We start from the raw sequence: 20,160 nt of genomic DNA on the forward strand, positions 1-20,160 counted from the left end.
AAAGAAACAAAAATTACTATAAACGGCAAAATTGTAGTTTTCGGGGCTTAAATGAAAGAATTTGTCATTTTCAGGGGGTATCTCATGGCAAAACAATGACTATTACTCAGAAGGCCGTTTCGCATCAGCCTGCTAAATTTCATGCGATTCTGACTCTAAGACCCACAATTTCTACTAGTGCTTGTTTGCCTTGCACAATGATTTTAGTTGTGTGTGAGAGTCCAGAAAGGTCATAGCGGTCTGTTCTACATCATCATGTGTACAGAATCTAAGTTGATATGGTTCAGTCAATTATTTTGTTTTTCATATTCATCATAAGAGAACAAAGTACTAAATGCCAAAGATCAAGAAAACAGGAAACTATTAGCTATCAAATTTCAAATCTGATCTTCATCATATAGTTAAAGTACAAAATGTTTTTTTTCACCCATTGACATTATTTTCTTTGTTAGAGAGTGAATTGACAACTACCAATTGCAGAAAACACCAGGAGCCGACGCAGCAAAAGTTTATCCTTCATGCTGCACTGCCAGGTTGCGCTGGCCGCTAGGTATTACATTCCAATGTGCCCACATGTGGTTTTCATTCTAATTTCTTTAGGCCAAGATAAAGAAAAAGAAAAAGGAAATAAAGCCACGAGCTTCCCCTATAAAACCCTTAGCTCACTTCATCAATTTCATCATTCACATTTCCTCTATACACCTTCCCCTATTACACAACCCATCAAAAACTTTTGGTGTCTTTGTGAAATATGGCTTCTAAGGCTCTGGCTTCCACTGCCCTCCTCCTCTCCCTCAACCTCCTTTTTTTCACCATGGTCAGCTCTACTAATTGCCCTTGCACATCACCCCCATCAAAGGGTCATAAACAACAACCCCACCCCAAGAACCCACCATCAACTAAGCCCACTTGTCCCAAGGACGCCCTTAAGTTGGGTGTGTGTGCTAACTTGTTGAATGACTTGATACACCTTGTTGTTGGTACTCCTCCTAAGACCCCTTGCTGCAGCCTCATTGGGGGTCTTGTTGATCTTGAAGCCGCTGTTTGCCTTTGCACCGCCATCAAAGCTAATGTCTTGGGGATCAACCTAAACGTTCCGTTGTCATTGAGCTTGCTGCTAAACTACTGTGGAAAGAAGGTCCCCTCTGGCTTCCAGTGCGCATAAATTTACACTAGTTATTACCATCGTTCTATCCTATAGCTGTTTTCCTATTTCCCTTTTCCCCTGGTGTGTGTTTGGACATTTGCTTGTTTATTGGCGCATGCTATAAACGTTTATCAATAATTTCTTTTTGGTGTTTTCGTTGTTTTGATGGATGGAAGGTCCCTCACCTTTTTCTGCTTTAGTAGAAATTGGGGTAATAAAGCTGTAAAATAACCTCAGATATCGTTTCAAAGAGAAATGAATTTATTTCATTATGTTACCTACTTGCTCTCTTTATATAGCTTATGATTACTTCTGATTAATTAGAAAGTAATTTATTCTTTGGAGGAGATTAGCATTTGCTTTAATTTTGGTACTACGGAAAGCTAGATCAAATAATGGTCACCGAGGGGTGTTCACCGAACCGCATAAACCGCACCAAAACCGCACATAAAATAGCATAATTGCACTGCACCGCAAGTAATAGTGCCACCGCATCGCATCGCACCGCACCGCATGGTGCAGTGTGGTTTGCGGTTTTATAATAAGAAAATTGCACAAACTGCACCACACCGCACCATCTCTATATATTAATATTTTTAATATTAAATATATTATTAATAGTTTAATAACCCTAGTTTAAAAAAAAAAAGTTTGATAATCCTAGCAAGTGTTGACTAGGAAAGCCAACCTAAAATAAAGAAAAACTAGCTCAATAGTTTAAAACTTAGACCAAAACAAAGGGAAAAATTAGTTTTGGACTGGGTAGAAAAAGCCCGAAATTCGAAAAATATATCAACTTTAAATCATTCAAACCGCATCTTATACACCACACCGCATATGTGACCACAAAAATGAGGTGTGGTGCGGTTATGGTTTTAGCTAAACTTTAAACCGCACCGCACTACACATGTGACCGCAAAAATAAGGTGTGGTGCAATTATGGTTTTAACTAAACCGCACCGCAAAGTACGATACTAAAAATGGCCCAAAACTGCACCGCACCATGAACATCCCTAACTCCTGTGTTCCAATCAAGAAAAGAGGAAGAAAATTTGTTGTACCCACGAGATGGAAGAGAGAAGCATTTATACATTTGCATATTTTTTCATCATTAACATTTGTTTCAGCTAGCTAGCCGCTTCCCAACAGCTATCAATGAAAAAGTACTTTATTGATAGGATTGTTTAGACCCCAATAATGATTGATTTTAGTAGAATTCAACCAACTATATTAAGTTAACCAATTATGATAGCCAATTATGATGTTCAATGGAATTCCAGTAAACTAGCCACAGTAACCAAATCACAAAAATGAAGTAATGCATAGTAGAATAAATAACACCAGTGATTTGTTGATGCAGTGAAGCAATGGACTAATCTAAAGAAAAAAAAAAATACTTCGAGGGTTACCAACAACCCTAAAGAAAATTTCTTATTAGAATTGAAATTTTACAATTAAAATAAACAAACCCTTATTTCTGTAGAGTTTTAGACCCCTTATCACAATATGTTTATCCTAATATTAAGCCAAGTTGATTAACAGATTTGTTAATTAATACTAGGTTCCACCAACATGTGTAACAAAAATATAATGCGGAAAAATATAAAGAACACAAAGATCTGATGACCTAGGAAAACTAAACCGATAAAAAACATGGAGATGATTTAACCTAACTATCCTCAAGGTAAAACAGATCTACTATAAAAGAATTAAGTTTATACAATAAGACTTAGACCACTGTTAGGGTTTTTTTTTTTTTTTGTTCACCTAATTTTATTTGAGTACCTCTTATTTATTTTCAAATACCACTAATAAGTCATTGTGTTTTCCCAAATATTTTTTGCTCCATTATTATGTTAATCACAAATGTTTCATATCTCATTATCTAAATTGGGTCATGATCTAAATTATTACAAAATCCCAAAAACTCATATTTTATCCAATTTTATTATCATTATTTAGCTAAACACAGAATCGGCTCTATGAACCCAATACACACATCCTATCCTATTTAAAGCCCAAGAATACTTATAGTTAACAATGTTTGAAAAACCCATGATTCAAGTCTATGGAAAAACAATTTTATCAATGGAATTCAAATCCATAATCAAAGCCCATGATTTAAACCCATGGCAATTTATTTATCCAAAACCCAATTCACATTAACAATATTAAAACCCAATTTTCATTGGCAACATCAAACCAAATTTTCATTGGCAACATCAAAGTCCAATTCTTATTGGCAACATCAAAGCCTAGTTCTCGCTGGCGATATTTAAAACCCAAATGTCATTGGCAATATCAAAGCTCAATTCTCATTGGCAATATCAAAAGCCTAACTTACGTTGGCACTATTAAAAGCTCAAACTAACTACTTGGCACTATTTTATCAAAAGCCCTAGGTTATTAATACTTGGCAAAATACTATATCATTATTATTTCACTTAAAAGTCCAATAATGAACAATACTTTAAATTATTAAACCTATTACTATAATATTACAAGCTTGATAGGCCAAAAATGTATTAACCCCTTGTGATGAATTAACCAATTAATTAGTTAAGTGAATTAATTAGGTTCAATTACATGCAATGAGCGTGGTAGCACAAACAAATAACCAAATAACTAAATGCAACGAAAATTAAATTGACACAGTGATTTGTTTATGAGTGAGGAAAACCTACACGGCAAAAACTCCATCGGGTGATTTTAAGATCACCACTCCCGAGAATCCACTATTATCAAAACAAGTAGTTACAAGTAAAGAAATCTCAGTACTTTATATCAACCTACAGTTGAACCCTTACCACAATACCCAATTGGACTTGTTCTGTAGTGACAATCTCTCCTTGTATTGCGCGGATCCCAGTATGCGACTTTAATCACCAACTTGAGAAGGATGTTGACTGGAAAGTTCTTCTGCTCTTCAATAGATAAAGATCGTGAAGTTGCTTGGTCACAAAACCTTATGGTGTACAAACACAGCAGCTTCTTCAAGAACTATGGCAAACTAGGTTTCCGGTCACACTTGTGGAATTATGCTCTTGGCAATTGTGCTCTCAGTTGTGTAACTAGATACGGCCCGTAAAATAATCCTTATATATGTTTAGGGTTGTGAGAAAAAAAAATCCCAAACACATAATCACGGATTGGATGAAAAACAGTCCAAAAAAACTGAGTTTCATAAACCTCAACAGATACCCTAGCTGTCGAGCCACGGGCTAGAACAGCTCTTTGAATCTCGATAGATGCTAGCTGTCGAGCTTTAATGAATAGAACTTTTCACACTTGAATCTTGGACAGACTTGCATGGCTTCAATACTTGGACTTGAACTTGAACTCTTGTTCCTTAAAATATTAGACACATCCTAGATCTACCCAATTACAAGTAAAGTGCGTTTTGTCAAATGATTAGCCAATTACATAAAATGTTGACATATGTTCCTAACTAGGGGTGTCCACGAGTTGGGCCGGGTCATTTTTCGACCCAGCTCGAACCCAACTTGTCGGAGTCGGATGGACAAAAGAGTGACTCGAAACCGATTGCAGCCGTCAATCGGTGGGGTCGATCTTGGGTTCGAGTAGAGGTCAGGTTTGTTCGGGTGGAGATCGGGTAGTCGCCGGAGCTGAAAAATCATCGTCGAAGCTGAAAAATTATTGCCGGGATCTGCAAATCATTGCCGAAATCTGGAAATCATCGCCAGAATCTGTAAATCATCGCCGAAAAATGTAAAAACTCACTAGATCTGCATCAAAATCGCCGAAATCTGCACCAAAATCGCTGAAATCTGCTGGGAATGGCTAGATCTGGATAAATCTCACCAAATATGGTTGAGAACTCACTGGATCTCCTCGGATTTGAGCGTGATTTCACCGGATTTATTTATTACCTTTGTCGGGTCGGGTGGCTCGGGTTTTGGAGAAGAAAACCCGCCACTCGACCCGCCGACGTCGGGCCTTGAGCGTGGAAACCCATAACTGACCGATGGGAGCGTCGGTTCGGGCTGAACTCGGGTGGAGATCGGGCGGGTTGGTCAGTTTGGCGAGTCACGGTCGGGTCTGGACACCCCTATTCCTAACATCCAATCACATATGTCCTAACAAAGCTCATGGAATTTATGAATTATCTATTCTCAAAACCCATAGCAATCATCTTATAAAAGCCCATGGAAAGTTATGATTATTTATTTTAGACCCAAAACATTGATTTATTTCATATCATATTATAAACTCATGTTCACTATCTATCTTACATCACAACATTCATAATATTTATTTCCAAAACTCATGGTAATTATTCATCCTACATGCCCATTATGATTATCTATAGAAAAACTCAAGAGAATATCAAATTATTCCATTATAGTGGATATTGCCTCTATTTAAAACCCATGGTAAATATTATTCTCAAGAAAATATTGGAGGTCATTATTTAAAAAGCTCCAAAGATCATTTACAAAGTAATCCATAGCAAAACTTATGAAAAACTATACAAGTTGTTATTTAAAGCCCATGGAAATTAATACCCAAAATCTATCATAAACATTTATTAAAGCTCATGGATTCTTTTTATTTTTACTAACAATTAAAGCCCATGTGGAATAAAAATCCATGGCAATATATGGTAGCATTGTTCATTTTGTAGAGCTCACAATGATAAAGTCAAAGAATAGGCCCAAGTGGAGAGAACCACCAAGTTAGAGGTCCACCAAAATACTCAGCCCTCATGGCCAAGCCCAACATGAAATCTCAGCCAAAACAGCCCATGTGTGCAAACTAGCCCCATTGGAGAACTCCATTCAGTTCCGCCTTCTGCTGGAAGTCACCTTAAGAAGCAACCAAGCTCCCAAACCAAATTAGGAGCTGGCCACTTGTCCCACTGCCAACACTAATGTGAACAGTACTAGAGGCTGACACCTAAGGGCTAATGGGCAATAAATACCCTTCTTCCCCAAATTTTGGTCACAACTCAAGGAAACCATAACCAAGACCTCCAAGCTTATGAAATCCTCAACCAAATAGCTTATTTTATTACTAAAAATGTATGTGATTGGTTCATGAACCAAGCCCATGAATCCTAAAAGGGAAAATTTGGGAACATGTGGTTTAGATGGCATAAAGGGATCTCCAGCGGAACCCTCTAAAGTGAACTTAAACTTTGACACTTGGCTTGGGGTGTTGAATCCTACTTCCTAGGGTCCAAATCTCAGTTGCAACACTAAGATTCTTCCTTAATACTTGCCTTAATCCCATTGGCTGACTACAATCTCAGCAAGCTTAGCATTTAATGCAAGATTATCCCAAATACTACCCATGTGTGACATTGCCCAAAGAAGCAAAACGCCCCAAAAGCAAATCTCCCATTTTTAGGCCAAATCCAGGTTATTAATTCAGCTGTCCTGCTCCCCTGAATAAGACCTACGTTTTTTGGATTCTTGTTAATTAATGCTTCTTTAAACTCCATTATAAAAGAATAAGCACCTCAGCCCACAAACACACAGCTACTCCCTTTGAAACTTTCTGATTTGTTTTCCATTTTGCTTGTAATTCAGCTCTCCTCAAGCCCACAAATCATTCCCCTTAATCCATACTCACCTAGTCACAGACATTCCTTTCCTCTTTTGCATAATCATGGCCCATAAATGCCTCCTAATTAGTCACAAATAGCCCACTACTTATTAAAGCCTTAACCTCAGTATTAACTCCATCCCACTCTCTCAAAACAGCCCACATTACCTCATTCATGCCTTAGGCCTCGTTTAAGAGGAGGGAATGGAATGGAAATGAATGAAAAGTCTAATTTTAGAATATTCTTTCCTTCCCTTGTTTGGGAGTTTAAGTGAGAGAGAATGGAATGAGTATGAGAGAACACTCATTCTTCTCTATTCTCTTAAAACTTCAAATTTTCATTCCCCCCGAAATTGGGAGGAATAGGAGGAAATGAAATTAGATATAAAGAATTTTTTTACTAAAACTCCCAAAATACGCCTATATATTCAACTCTTTATTTTAAAATAGGGGTCTAATAGTAATATTGTCATAAAATGATTACATTCCATTCCCTCCATGTTACTCCCAAACAAGATTACTTACATTCCATTCATTGTCATTCATTTCTATTCCTTTATTTTAAAACATCCAATCAAGGTTACTTAATTCCATTCCATTCTTTTTCATTCCTTCCCCTTACTTAAATCCATTCCATTCCATTCCATTCCCTTATGATCATTTCATTCAATTCCATTCTCTTATGAACTTCCAAACGAAGCCTTATGCACACATACTCACAAAAATCCTAGTTTAATACTTGCTGCACTGAGCTGGGATCTCTCTCTCCCTTTATACCATGCCAAATAACTCATTATTCATCACCATGCAGCCACTACTATTTACTTATTGTTTTACTATGGGAGGCTAAAATGTATTTGAGACTTTTTGGAATTTTTTCTTCATATTAATGTAATGATGGCTGAGAGTACTGTGGACCCTATTGATCAAAATACACAATAATTTCTTGAAGTTAATACTTTATTAAATTTATTTAATATTTGAATATAAATTACCCTACCACTGAAGGACTGATTTGAACTATGATATTGTAAAAGGACTAATAATTTAACAAACTAACAACAATAACATGTTTATTGGGCTTTATTGTTGTCTTTTTGTCAGGGTGTAGCCTCTATCTCTTGCCTGGGCGGGCTTACACGACACTGAAAGCCTTTGACTTTATTTCAAGAGCCCATCGTCGAGTTCCGGCTTTGCTACCCCATATTCTATTCGGGAACATCAAAATTTTCCCCTCAACAACCATTAACATCCTATTGTTACCTCGAGTAGAAAAATTACTACCACGATCACGTGACAGCTCCGAGTCCACAGACTACTTCTTTCTTTGATCCACTGTAATACTTGTGAATCTTGATCTTTGTGAATATTCTTTGTGTAGCAACTGAAACGATCACCAAGTTCTTGACATCAATCACGATCTTGATAACTCGAAGTGTGTATGAAGGTAAACACCTTTAGATCTCATAAGAGATTCAAACATACTGTATATCAAAAAGCCTCTAAAATGTGTTTATTGGGCTTTATTGTTGTCTTCTTGTTAGGGTGTAGCCTCTATCTCTTGCCTGGGCGGGCTTACATGACATTGAAAGCCTTTAACTTTATTTCAAGAGCCCATTGTCAAGTTTCAGCTTTGTTACCCCATATTCTATTCGAGAACATCAAAATTTTCCCCTCAACAACCACTAACATCCTATTGTTACCTCGAGTAGAAAACTTACTACCACGACCACGTGACAGCTCCGAGTCCACGGGCTACTTCTTTCTTTGATCCACTGTAACCACAAGTTCTCCTACTTGTGAATCTTGATCTTTGTGAATATTCTTTGTGTAGCAACTGAAACGATCACCAAACTCTTGACATCAATCACGATCTTGATAACTCTAAGTGTATATGAAGGTAAATACCTTTAGATCTCATAAGAGATTCAAACACACAGTATATCAAAAAGCCTCTAAAACGTAGGTAGGGTTTTTCTTTTTATATGAGACATAAAACATAAAACCCTAAACATCAAACGAGCTTGGGCTGAGTTGAAAATTCTGTAGAAAAAACAATCCGCATGGGGTTCGATCAATCAAGTCTAATTTTCAATTGATCAAGACTTGTAGATTTAGTCCATTAAGTTTTGCAGTCACTCGATTCCAACATTAAAATAAAACATACTTTGCAAGCCTAAACCTAGACTCTATGTTTTGATCATGGTTTGCAACACAATATACATTAAAGTTCTAATACATTAGTCCTTAAAGTCTTAGAACCTAGCAATTTTCAATTGCTAATTATAGTAGAATTTATAGATGTGAACACACATTAATCTAGAGTAACTAACACCGGTGATTTGTTGATGAAGTGAAAAACCAATGGACTAATCTGAAGGAAAAAAATACTTTGAGGGTTGTGGAGAGGGAGAATTTCGAACCTATCACAAACTGACACATCATACTACCAAGTCCATAAAGTATGACCAATTACAAAGCACCACGTATTGCTACTAGGTTTTGCTATCACTATTCAGAAACCAACAGAAATTTGTTAAGTGTCATTGAAATAAAGACATAAAAAGCATGCAAAAACTAATCACACATCAGTGCGTGTAAGCAATGACATAAGTAGCCCAACGCGTGTAAGCGATGACATAGGTAGCCAGTCGGGTGCTAACGTGTGTCACCTTGAAAATCAAAACATTTTGGCCAATCAAAAGATACCACATGTCTTGGAGAAAAAGTCTTAAAACTCCTTCAATCAGACTGTGACATATGTCACCAATCAGACTTCGCCACGTGTCACTCACCCACCCCCAAACTCTTATAAATAGAAGCTTTCCTAAGGCATTTCAACACACCAACACATCTTGGGACACGCACCAAGAGATCTTGGGAGAAATCTTGGAATAAGGCACCAAGACATCTAGAGCACAAGTAGCATCAAAGAAGTTCAAAAGTATAGAAACTCTGCTGGAATCAAGCCCTAAAGTCTCCAAAAACTTCAACCTTGAATACGAAGAACATTCAAAGGGAAATTGTCCAAATTATCTTCCTAGATTTCAAATTTTACTAAAATCAAGCTCAAAAAACCTCTAGAAACTACAAGAAACCACAAATTGGTGAAGCTCAACGGATTCAAGCCTCCAAAGCCCCGAAGAACTTCCACCACTAAACCTTCGAAGATGAATAACACACGAAGAACAAAAAAAACATATGAAGAACACAAAGAACAAAAAATTTCTATCAAGCTCATAGCTAGAGATTCATTGTAATTCTGTTTCAAGGGTCTTTAATCCATCCTTCAGCTAAATTAAAGGATATTTGGTGTTTGAGTCAAAATCACATTATTACAATTTCAATCAACAAGTCTTTCAAGGAGATAGAATTAGAAGATCACTCTTTTGTAATCACAGAGAATTGTACCACATATTCATCAATACAAATTTATATTTGTGAAACTATTTTACTTGTTTGACTTTATTTCAAACTCAAAATTTAGTTGTCCACAAGGGTTACCACCAGCCCTAAAGAAAATTCCATTATTAGAATTGAAGATTTACAATTAAAATAAACAAACCCTTATTTCCAATAATTGCTAATTATAGTAGAGCTTATAGATGTGAACACATTCTACTCTAATCCACTTGGACTCTTCTAATTTGAAATTCTCGACACGAATCTTATTTGTGATTTCAAGAACCACCTTGAAAAATTCTTCTCTGCTATAAGCATGTAACACACTAAAGTTGTTGTTGCTTTAGCCTTGATCACTCACGTGAACAACCAATTTTTAAATTCACTTGATAATCTCATGATGGTGAATTCAAAAGTTTAAGGTTTCTTTTGATGTCTCCAAAAATCTCTTTTTAGTTGACACTTATGTACCCTTATATAGTTTTGCATCTAGGTACTAAATCCTACTTAAACAGCTGACTTAATGGATTTTTTTAGAATTCTCAATTCTCAAACGATTGAGACTTGGTCGAGAGTTGATCGATTGATCTAGCTCGAGTCGATTGAGAGATTGTAGAGAAATCTGAGACTACCTTAATTAACTTGAGCTGAATCTTGGATTTGGTCTTGCAATTGAATATCTACATTACAAGTCAAACAAACTAACATTGTCATGGATTTATCAACACTGTACCTAAAAAAAAAAATTCACTCACAGCTATAATTTTTGTTTGTTTGTTTGTTGAGAATCAAGTTAGGAGTTGAAGTAAAATTCACTCACAGCTATAATTTGTTTTTTGTTTGTTTGTTGCGAATCAAATTAGGAATTGAAATAAGATTGTAGGTTGTTGACGATTATAGAAGAAACGTGAATTGCAAATACTAGAAACTCTCAATGTGTATATGTCCCTTCCCCCTCAGAGAAAAAAAAAAAACCTTAACTGCCTCTTGGTGGCTCCGCCACAGATTATGACAGATATAATTATAACATTAACGTAATGAGTCTTTGACAGTCCACCATTAAGTTTGTTGATGATCAAAATAGTGGTCCATGTCTAGTTTTAGTCATTAATGTTAATGTCTAATTAAGAAGTTGAATTAGCTAGGTTGAGTTGAAGTGAAGAGTTGTCCTCATCACTAGCTAAACGTCATTACAAAAAATCTTTGTCCCGGTTTGATTGCTACAAGGATAGGATGGTTGCGACATGACAGTCCATTATAAGTCGGTCAAAAATCCAAATTTGACCCTTATGCTTGTGTGAGCTGGAGTGCATGGAATGGGAGGTCTAGACTCTAGAGGGGTTGAACTGTCCTTTACGGATGAAGTACTGACTTAATTAAAAAATTACCCTAGCCAATGCATGGTTTGTTTGTAGGTTCATGCACAGAATTCTCATATGCCAAACAGGGTGTCAGGTTGCCATTCATGAAGCCATGGGGCTTTCAGTGTCGGTGTAGAAAAACTATCGCTGGACTTTCGTATATGAGTTCTTGAAATGCGAAGCAATTGTCCTTTGATATATAGGACGGAAAGATGCTATCATTATGTGAAATTTGTAGCTTTGCTGCTTTTGTAATTTTCAAGCCCCCCTCAATTTGTAATAGAAATGTGATCTTGTATAGTTGGATTTGGACGATTCAATTTTCTTTTGTAGTTGGGAGAGGTTGGCATCGCATAACATCAAAATGGAAATTTTTTAATGTATTGGACAAATGCTAAAAAACAAGTGCCTCTTGTTTTATTTTATTTTGAGTGATGTTAGAGATATATATATACAACAAATTTTACTAACATAATCCTTATAAACTAATGTATTACAAAGCATACAAAATTAATTAACTCATACATTTATTTATTAGGTTTTTGAAATTTACCAATTATATTAATTCACTGTCACATAAGTTTTTAAACGTACTTCCTTTTTATACTTTCCCCTTCGTACACGAACTATTGTGGAGCTCTATGACTAGGACAGTCCCACCAAAAACAATGATCAACATGTGAAAACCATATAGACTATACTGCACAAGTTACATTTTTTTAATTCTACAAGAAACAAAATACTTTGTTTGAAGAAGAGACTTTTACGTTTACAAGGAAAACTCCAAAAAATTTGTCAATTAAAGCTCGAATGCCTTTGGGCTACAACCACTAATTTATATACAAAAACATTAGAGTAACTCTAGAACGTCTAGGAAATTTTAAAGGAACCCAAATTCGAGGTAGGCATGAAATTAGACTTAAAAAGAAGGGAAAAATCATGAAAAAATATCTTAACAGGTTCTAAATTTCTAATGAATACCCTGCCATATAAGGAATCACGTTTGACTAAAATAATCCTAAAAACCCTCTAAAACAAGGAAAATAAAATTATATTCTAGGAAATTTCGAAAATTACAAAAATATTAAAAAGAATATTAAACAATATATTCTATCCTACATCAAATTTCTCTTTTTGGTTTCTTTAAAAACCTTCTCCCCTCTCCCCGTATGTGTTAAAAATATTTAGTATTCTCAAAAGGAAAAACAGTAAGTTAATCTCATATTAGAAAATAAGTGTGAGTTAAAGAGGTTTAAAACATATGCTGTGTATCCAAGAGTTAGACTATTTTGGATATACACTACTGTAAGTTTATTTAAAAACCTTCTAATCTCTCTCCGTGTGTGTGTTAAATATATTTAGTATTCTCAAAACAAATTCTCTCTTTGGAAAAACACGTCCTTTAGCTCATATTTGGGATCCGTAATCTCTTCCATTCTACGAAAACAAATACCTCGAATACCATAACTTTTTTGGCTTCTTCAGGCCATATTTTTTCTTTGGTGTTTAGGAATGCATCTATAAATAGGTTTACCATTGTTGCCACAATTCTTTGCCACCATTGTTGCCACGATTCTAATTTGCCTCTGATGTTGTCTTCCTAGCAAAGAAGATTCATGGCCGGCCTTAGGCCTAGGCCAATTAGGCCATTGCCTAGGGCCCCCTACTAGAGAAAGGCCCCAAATATGGGGGGTAAAAATTGTTTTTTTGTTTTTGTTTTTTCTATATAAATATTTTTGGGAGATATTAAAATAATTTTAGTTTACATTTTTTTCACTATTAAAAAGGCTCAAAGAATTAAAATAAGACAAATTTAAACAAATAGGTCTTACAAATAAACATGTTACTAATTACAAGTAATTTAAGTAGGAAAATGTTAAAAATATTATAAACTTTTTTACATAGCTTTTATTTATTTATTTATATTTATACAAGATAAAAATTCTGTTCTAGCCTATTTAAGTATATATGTATGTAAAATTCTCTCTTAGAAGCTTGAACCTTGACCATTGCCTCTCACACCTCACAAGCACTTATACTTGTGGAATGACCATGGCGCCAACTTTCAAGGGCGCACAGTGGTCTACATAACTTTTATAATTTGATATGACAATGAATATAATAGGTGAACTTCAACAAATTATTGAATATATTTTTGAATGAATTTTTGTGATTGGTAATGTATCTTTGTAATTCCCATGTTGTAAATTTTATAGTATCTCTAGTATTTTTGTATGCCTCATGTCACTGATCATATCCATTACAATATCAATTTGTAATAAAATTTGTTATAACTTTGACATTTTTTCAAAAAAAAAATCATATTAAAAAGTAAAAAGAATGGTTTCTCAAAAAAAAAAAAAAAAAAGGATTTTTCTTTAAAAAATATTATATAAAATGCTATTTAAATACTATTTAATTAATAATATAAATGCCCCATTTGAAGATTTCATCTTAAGCCTCCGAAACATTTGGGCTGGCCCTGAGGAGATTGGTGAGTTCTTGTTTTCGTATCGTACACATTAACTTCAATTTACATCACGTATGGCTTACTGGGTGTAACGTTGAAACTAAAGGAAATCGTTTCTTGTAAGAAGTTCTCCTTTGAGATCTTCGTTAACGGAATTGCTACGGTCACGTTCATCAACCATCAGACTAGGATAAGGAACCAAGCTTTGATATATATCAACATACATAGCCGGTCACCACAAGAAACTAAATACACTTGTCTCAATAATAAAATTCTTAAAATCCTTAAGGCTTGACTGAAGCATTTACAGACGAGCGATGGTTGATTTCAAAGAAAACAGTGCGTGGCGGTGACAGTCTAACGTTTCAAAAACCGAAGCTATTGAATCAAGTAGCGGGTTCAACCAAAACCTGATCCGACTTAACCTGTGGACACTCTAGATACATCTAAAATTTAAGAAAATTGAAAGTAATAAAAGAAGAACACAAGAGTAAGAAAGGTGCTAATTCAGTACAAAAAATTGACCCACAAGGTGTCATCAAAACTATGTGACACATTATTACAGCTCATGCTGAAAAAAAAAAAACAGGAAATAAGAAGAAAATAAAAGAAAAAGTATAAGAAAGCTATTTGGATGTTTCCTAATTTCGACTCCAAGTCAAGTGTCAGCCTCGCTACTGGTACACAATTAAACACCGAAAGCTAGATAAGCAACACGTGGCACATTAAGGGGACCTGTATGTAAGTGCATCTGCTATTTCAAATAAGGATAATAAAAAAATTGCTTCTATAAAATAAAAGTTTGCTTAAGATCCATTTGCCACGAATTTTTTGAAAGCTTTTTTTTTTTACTTAATATTTAACTTATTTTATCTATGTAAAACCTCACTTTTTAAAGTATATTTTAGTCTACTATCAATTAACAATAATCATAAAAATCCAAATAAATTACAAAACGAATACTTAGTCGTTTTTTTACGTGACTAATATGTATATTATAAGTATCAATAAACACATTTCTGTTTATTAAAATAAGAACAATAATCATTTATTAGAAATTAAAAAATTTGCAGTTGTTTTCTTCTAGGGCAAGGAGAGAGTTATACGTTAAGAAAATCTAAAACGTAATGATGGAGAGAAAAAAAATTGGGTTTTGGGGGCGGGGGGGGAGCTAGTTATAAATATATGTTTATTTTTATTTACAATTTAGAAAATTTATATAATAAAATTAAAATTTGTCATGTTCTTAAAAATTATTTATTTTTGTAAAGATTTTATAAAGATAAATTATAACAAAATTTATGATTAAAAATTACGTGCCAGAGACTAAGAAAGTTTAGCATAGATAACATGCATACATGTGGTGCCTGAATAAATCCAATGCACTCTTATTCATTAAAAAAAAATGATCTAGTTCATAAATATTTTAGGGAGAAGATTTAGTTTGAAGCCTTCCGTTCTTTTTCCCCTCTCCCTAAGCAACAGAAAAGGTATACAAAGTACATAATTGTAATAATTGGGTTAAAGAAGAAGAAGAAAAAATACGGACGTTCACGCGTTCACATCGTGAAATAAACTCAAAAATAATGCAAGTCTTCACTGCAAACCCTAAGCTATATCTGCTAAACCTAAACCTCATGGGTCATGCCTTGCTGTAACTTCAAAGTGTAGTTCAAAACCATGCAAAATTATTATCAAAAGACAGCCCACAGAGAGTGAGGATAATTAAAGAAACCCACAAAAACAAGACTCTAAGAAAGAAAGATAATTTACCCAAAAAAAAGAAAAAAAAGAAAGAAAGAAAGATAGAGATAGTAAATTACGGAAAAAAAAAAGACACTAGGAGCCATGGAAATCTGTGAAACTGAACGGGTTCTGCAATCGAACATGGTCACAGTTGTACTGATCAGGCAGTCACGGACTTGGTTTCGATATTCGCAAAGTACCAACAACACTACAAACTCCTTCAAAAAAGAAACAACACTACAAACTCTCCGATTTAATTTCTCTATGGAACTATTGGGAATCCTCTAAAATTTTCCATGTTTTTTTGCAATTTAGTTTTCTAAATTCATAGGGCCCTCATTTTTCATTTTTGCTTCCAGCCATGTCAGAAGAAATAGTCACGGGTTGCTCATAAAATTCAGCTATATAATCCTAGGTTCAAACTCAATAGGAATTAGAACTAGTAGTAAGCTTGTAGAGCCCCAAAGCCATGATGAGTCCAAAAGTTACAGCCATGTTCTTCATCATCATGATTTTCATGTTGAACGTGTTGCCACCAATACAAGCTTGTACTCCATCATGTTCACAGCCACAACCACCTTCCCATCATCCAAAAAACCCTCACCCAAAACCACCAACTACAAAACACCCACCACAACATGGATCGGGACACCCGAAATACCCTCCTGTAGTTGTTTTACCCCCAATAGTTACACCACCTTCTACTCCCTACCCACCTTACACTGGTAATCCTCCTTTTGGAGGAGGTGGCGGCGGTGGAGGTGGTGGTGGAGGAGGAGTTGGAGGTGGTGGTGGCGGCGGAGGCGGCGGTGTAGGTGGTGTTCCTGGTTTCAACCCTCCACCTTCTACACAACCAACTTGTCCCATCAATGCACTTAAACTAGGGCTTTGTGTAGATGTGCTCGGTGGTTTGGTGCATATTGGATTAGGTGACCCAGTTGAGAATGTTTGCTGTCCGGTACTTAAAGGTCTGCTAGAGCTTGAGGCGGCTATTTGTCTTTGCACTACGATAAGGCTTAAGCTTCTCAACCTCAACATTTTTATTCCTCTTGCTCTTCAAGTTCTAATTACTTGTGGGCTGACTCCTCCCCCTGGTTTTGTGTGTCCTCCTCTCTAAGTGCATTTTCATTTTCAAACTGGGTACGAGATTACTATGAGGTTAACTAAGGCTAGCTGTTTGTTTTTAACAACGAATTTTTTTTTTTTTTTTTTTGGTGTGGTATATTGTGTGACTTGAACTAGCTACTAGTGTCGGTAATCTTCTTAGTTTCTAGAGTTAATGCCTCATTCAATAATTGATTATTGTGGTGTTGACATGGGATAGGAAGGAAAGGTGTAACCTGTGTTGCTTTGGAGGATGGCTCCATTAAGTGCATTTGAAAAGAGCATAGTTGTAGAGCCATCAAGGGATCGAACTGCATGCCGTCTTAGAAATCTCGGATGTTCTAAATTTTGGGAGTTGATGTTCATTATTTGCTTTTCTTCTTTTTGCTGGATAGAACTCTGTATACTTCCTGTATACTTAGGGTTTATCTTTTTCTAAGCTTTATAAAATCCTAGTCATAAAAAATTTCATGTGTGAGTTTATTTTTACTTCTACTTGCTGATGACTGTTAATTTCTCTCTCTCTCTCTCTCTCTCTCTCTCTCTCTCTCTCTCTCTCATACCATAGCTAGTTAATATGATATTAAACGGGTTTACAAAATGGTTAAGAAGGGTATATCTCTGAGTTTAGTGCATGGCGAAAGTTTATAATTTTGATTAAGTTCGGAGCCTCCTTTGGCCCTGAAAACATTTTATAATGTTGATATTTTTACAACCTAGCTCTTTTAAGTATTAGATCCTAGAAATAAGAGTTGGCCCCTCAAAAAGAAAAATAGGAGATTTCCTCCCAAAAAAAGAAAAAGAAAAAGAAAAAAAGAAGTGGTCTCCAAAACACAGTTGTCCGAATGATTGCATCCAAAGAAAGGCTGAGTTTTTTAGTTGGGAACTGTACAATGCACATGCAAGTTCTTAGTAATCTAAATTTATATTTTAGACACACAAAATGTGTACCAGTACATATTTATAAAAATTGTACAATATTACTAGTACAATGTAAAATAAGATTTTTTTTATTTATTTTAAATTTAACTAAATATGAATATGATAACTATGATAAATATTAATAGAAATTTATTATAATTATGTTTACAAAGTATAGAACTATCTATTTTAGTGCATTTACTATTATTTTGTTTATATATATATATAACTGCTCATTTTTTACTCACCAAAAAAAAACGAGTAAGACTAGAATAAAATTTATTGTTTTAGCTTTTTCATCTCCTGTATGATGAGTCTAGCTGCTTGTTGAATCCAATTAGTGAATGTTTAATAAGAACAACTTTCTCTTATACCTATCAACTTTGAATCATTCATGGGTTTGTGGGTTGGGGACTTCATCAGATCCAATATGGATTTTTCTTGTAATTGTTTATGAGTTATGTAAATAAGTTTGATTTATGGATGTGTAACATATGAAATTTTAGATTAATTTTTTTTTTTTTAGGGCTAAGACTATTGTGTTAAGTTTGGTTGAGATTCAAAATATTAAATGAAAAAGCTAAGCTAAGGAGATTTAATGTTAAGAATGTTTCGAAGAATAAGATAGTTTTAAAAAAATTTAAATATAAAATGATGGTGATTTTTTAAACATACCTATATAGCAAGCTAACAAACTTGTGTATACTCGTTAAAGTTCAAAAAAATGATAAGTTTTCAAGTATAATGCCATCAATAAGGCAATCATCATGCATCGCGAAAAAAAGAAGAAGAAAAAAAATCACCATAGCATTTGCTTTATTTTGTGGGTTTTAGATTTCCAGGGTCAAAGTTTCCTTATTTATATTATAAGAAAAATTTATCTATATATTTATTTATTTTTTATAAATTTGATGGTTATAACAAAGGAGAAGCAAATATTTGAACTTTGGCTATCTTTTTTATTTATTTATTTGAGAAACACACACACATATATTGGGGAAGAGAGATGAAATAAGGGAATATACTCACACACCAACACCAAAATTGCATGCGGCAGTTAGTATCACAGAGTAAATGATAAATTCCTTCTCAATATCATACCTTACCAATGTAGAATGACTCGACAACACTGAGTATCTTTTTTATTTGGAAAAATTCACCATAGTAGCAAAATACGCAATTCTACAAAAGCACAAGTCACAAACTTTTTATTTTTAAAAAGACAAAATTTAGTGGCAACGAAATATATCTTTTCTATCAATTTCTTTTTCTTTTCTATTCTCAGTGATAAATTATAAATTCGGCTTAGATTTTCCCATAATAAAAGGGTCAAATGCATAAATTTTTTAGCTTTTTAAATAAGAGGTAAAATGAGGAAAGGATTTGAACAAAAGACTATTCACGCTAATTTTTTGATAAATTAGCAATTATTTTCAAAGCTTAAGTTGTTTAGGATTTTTTTTTTTTTTTTTGGGTTGTTGTTGTTGTGGTAAATAGGGACTGTATTAAATCAAACTAAAAGTTCATTTGTAAATAGTTTATTTAGTTAAAACTGAATTTTTTTTTTATTGAAGATACTATAAATAAAGTTAAAAAACAGCTGAAATAGTATTATAGAATTCATAAATAGTATCAAAAAGTACAATAAGATCCATAAATAGTAATAAAAATAAGTTAAATAGTAAAAAAATTTGACTTTTAAGCCAACGGTAATAGCCACAGGGACCGTACGCGCTAAGTTACAAATACTGTCCATAAAATGATAAAAGTCATGAAGCAGTAGGTGTTACAACTCCACAGCGCGAAGTGTCTAAACTCTTCTTTTCTTTTACAAAAACTGCCCATTATGAACTTATAATAATTCTATAAATGATTTTGAAACTTTATTTGTTGGATTTACCATATATTTTTAGGATTATGATCTTAAAATGGAGATAGTTTATTTCACTGTAAAAACTTATTATTTCACAAACCTAAAAAATTTAGTGTGATGTTATTTAAAATCTATAATTATCATATTTTATAGGGCCGGATTTTAAATTAAGTGACATTATATATACTTTTAAGTTAATGAAATACTAAATAATTTTCTAATTTTCATGAAATGAATTCTCTATATTTCAAGGCACAGAGAGATCCTTTTCCGAGCTTTAGAATCAAAATCATGTAAATTTTTGTCGTTGATTATATTGTTTATCATTGTGACTATTTAACGTTGCTTTACCCAAAAACATATATGCTGGGACGTAGGTCTAATTATTTGGTTTCTCTTTTCCTGGCAGATCTCTCTTCATTCATTATTAATAATAAAAGATAAAAAAAATGAAAAGGTATGGCTTATTATAGAACAGTGTCACTTTCCATATTGCATTTATTTATTTCAATTCTTTCTATTTTTTAACCGAAGAACAAAGGAAGACCATTTTGACTCTCTACTAAAA

At 34.2% G+C, this 20,160-nt stretch overlaps 2 protein-coding genes across 2 annotated transcripts; both read left to right on the forward strand.

Moving 5' to 3' along the window:
• The first annotated feature begins 658 nt into the window (after window positions 1-658).
• Window positions 659-1,428, forward strand: LOC142614133 (14 kDa proline-rich protein DC2.15-like). Its single transcript, XM_075786676.1, has one exon. It carries the CDS (start codon window positions 752-754, stop codon window positions 1,163-1,165), a length of 414 nt encoding a protein of 137 aa, XP_075642791.1. The 5' UTR covers window positions 659-751; the 3' UTR covers window positions 1,166-1,428.
• Window positions 1,429-16,123: 14,695 nt separating this feature from the next.
• Window positions 16,124-20,019, forward strand: LOC142612978 (uncharacterized). The gene is made up of 2 exons (XM_075785158.1): window positions 16,124-16,834; window positions 20,002-20,019. Exon 1 carries the CDS (start codon window positions 16,164-16,166, stop codon window positions 16,809-16,811), a length of 648 nt encoding a protein of 215 aa, XP_075641273.1. The 5' UTR covers window positions 16,124-16,163; the 3' UTR covers window positions 16,812-16,834; window positions 20,002-20,019.
• The last annotated feature ends 141 nt before the right edge of the window (window positions 20,020-20,160 follow it).

This window comes from Castanea sativa, chromosome 10 (assembly GCF_040712315.1).
Source record: "Castanea sativa cultivar Marrone di Chiusa Pesio chromosome 10, ASM4071231v1".
Classification (NCBI taxonomy): domain Eukaryota; kingdom Viridiplantae; phylum Streptophyta; class Magnoliopsida; order Fagales; family Fagaceae; genus Castanea; species Castanea sativa.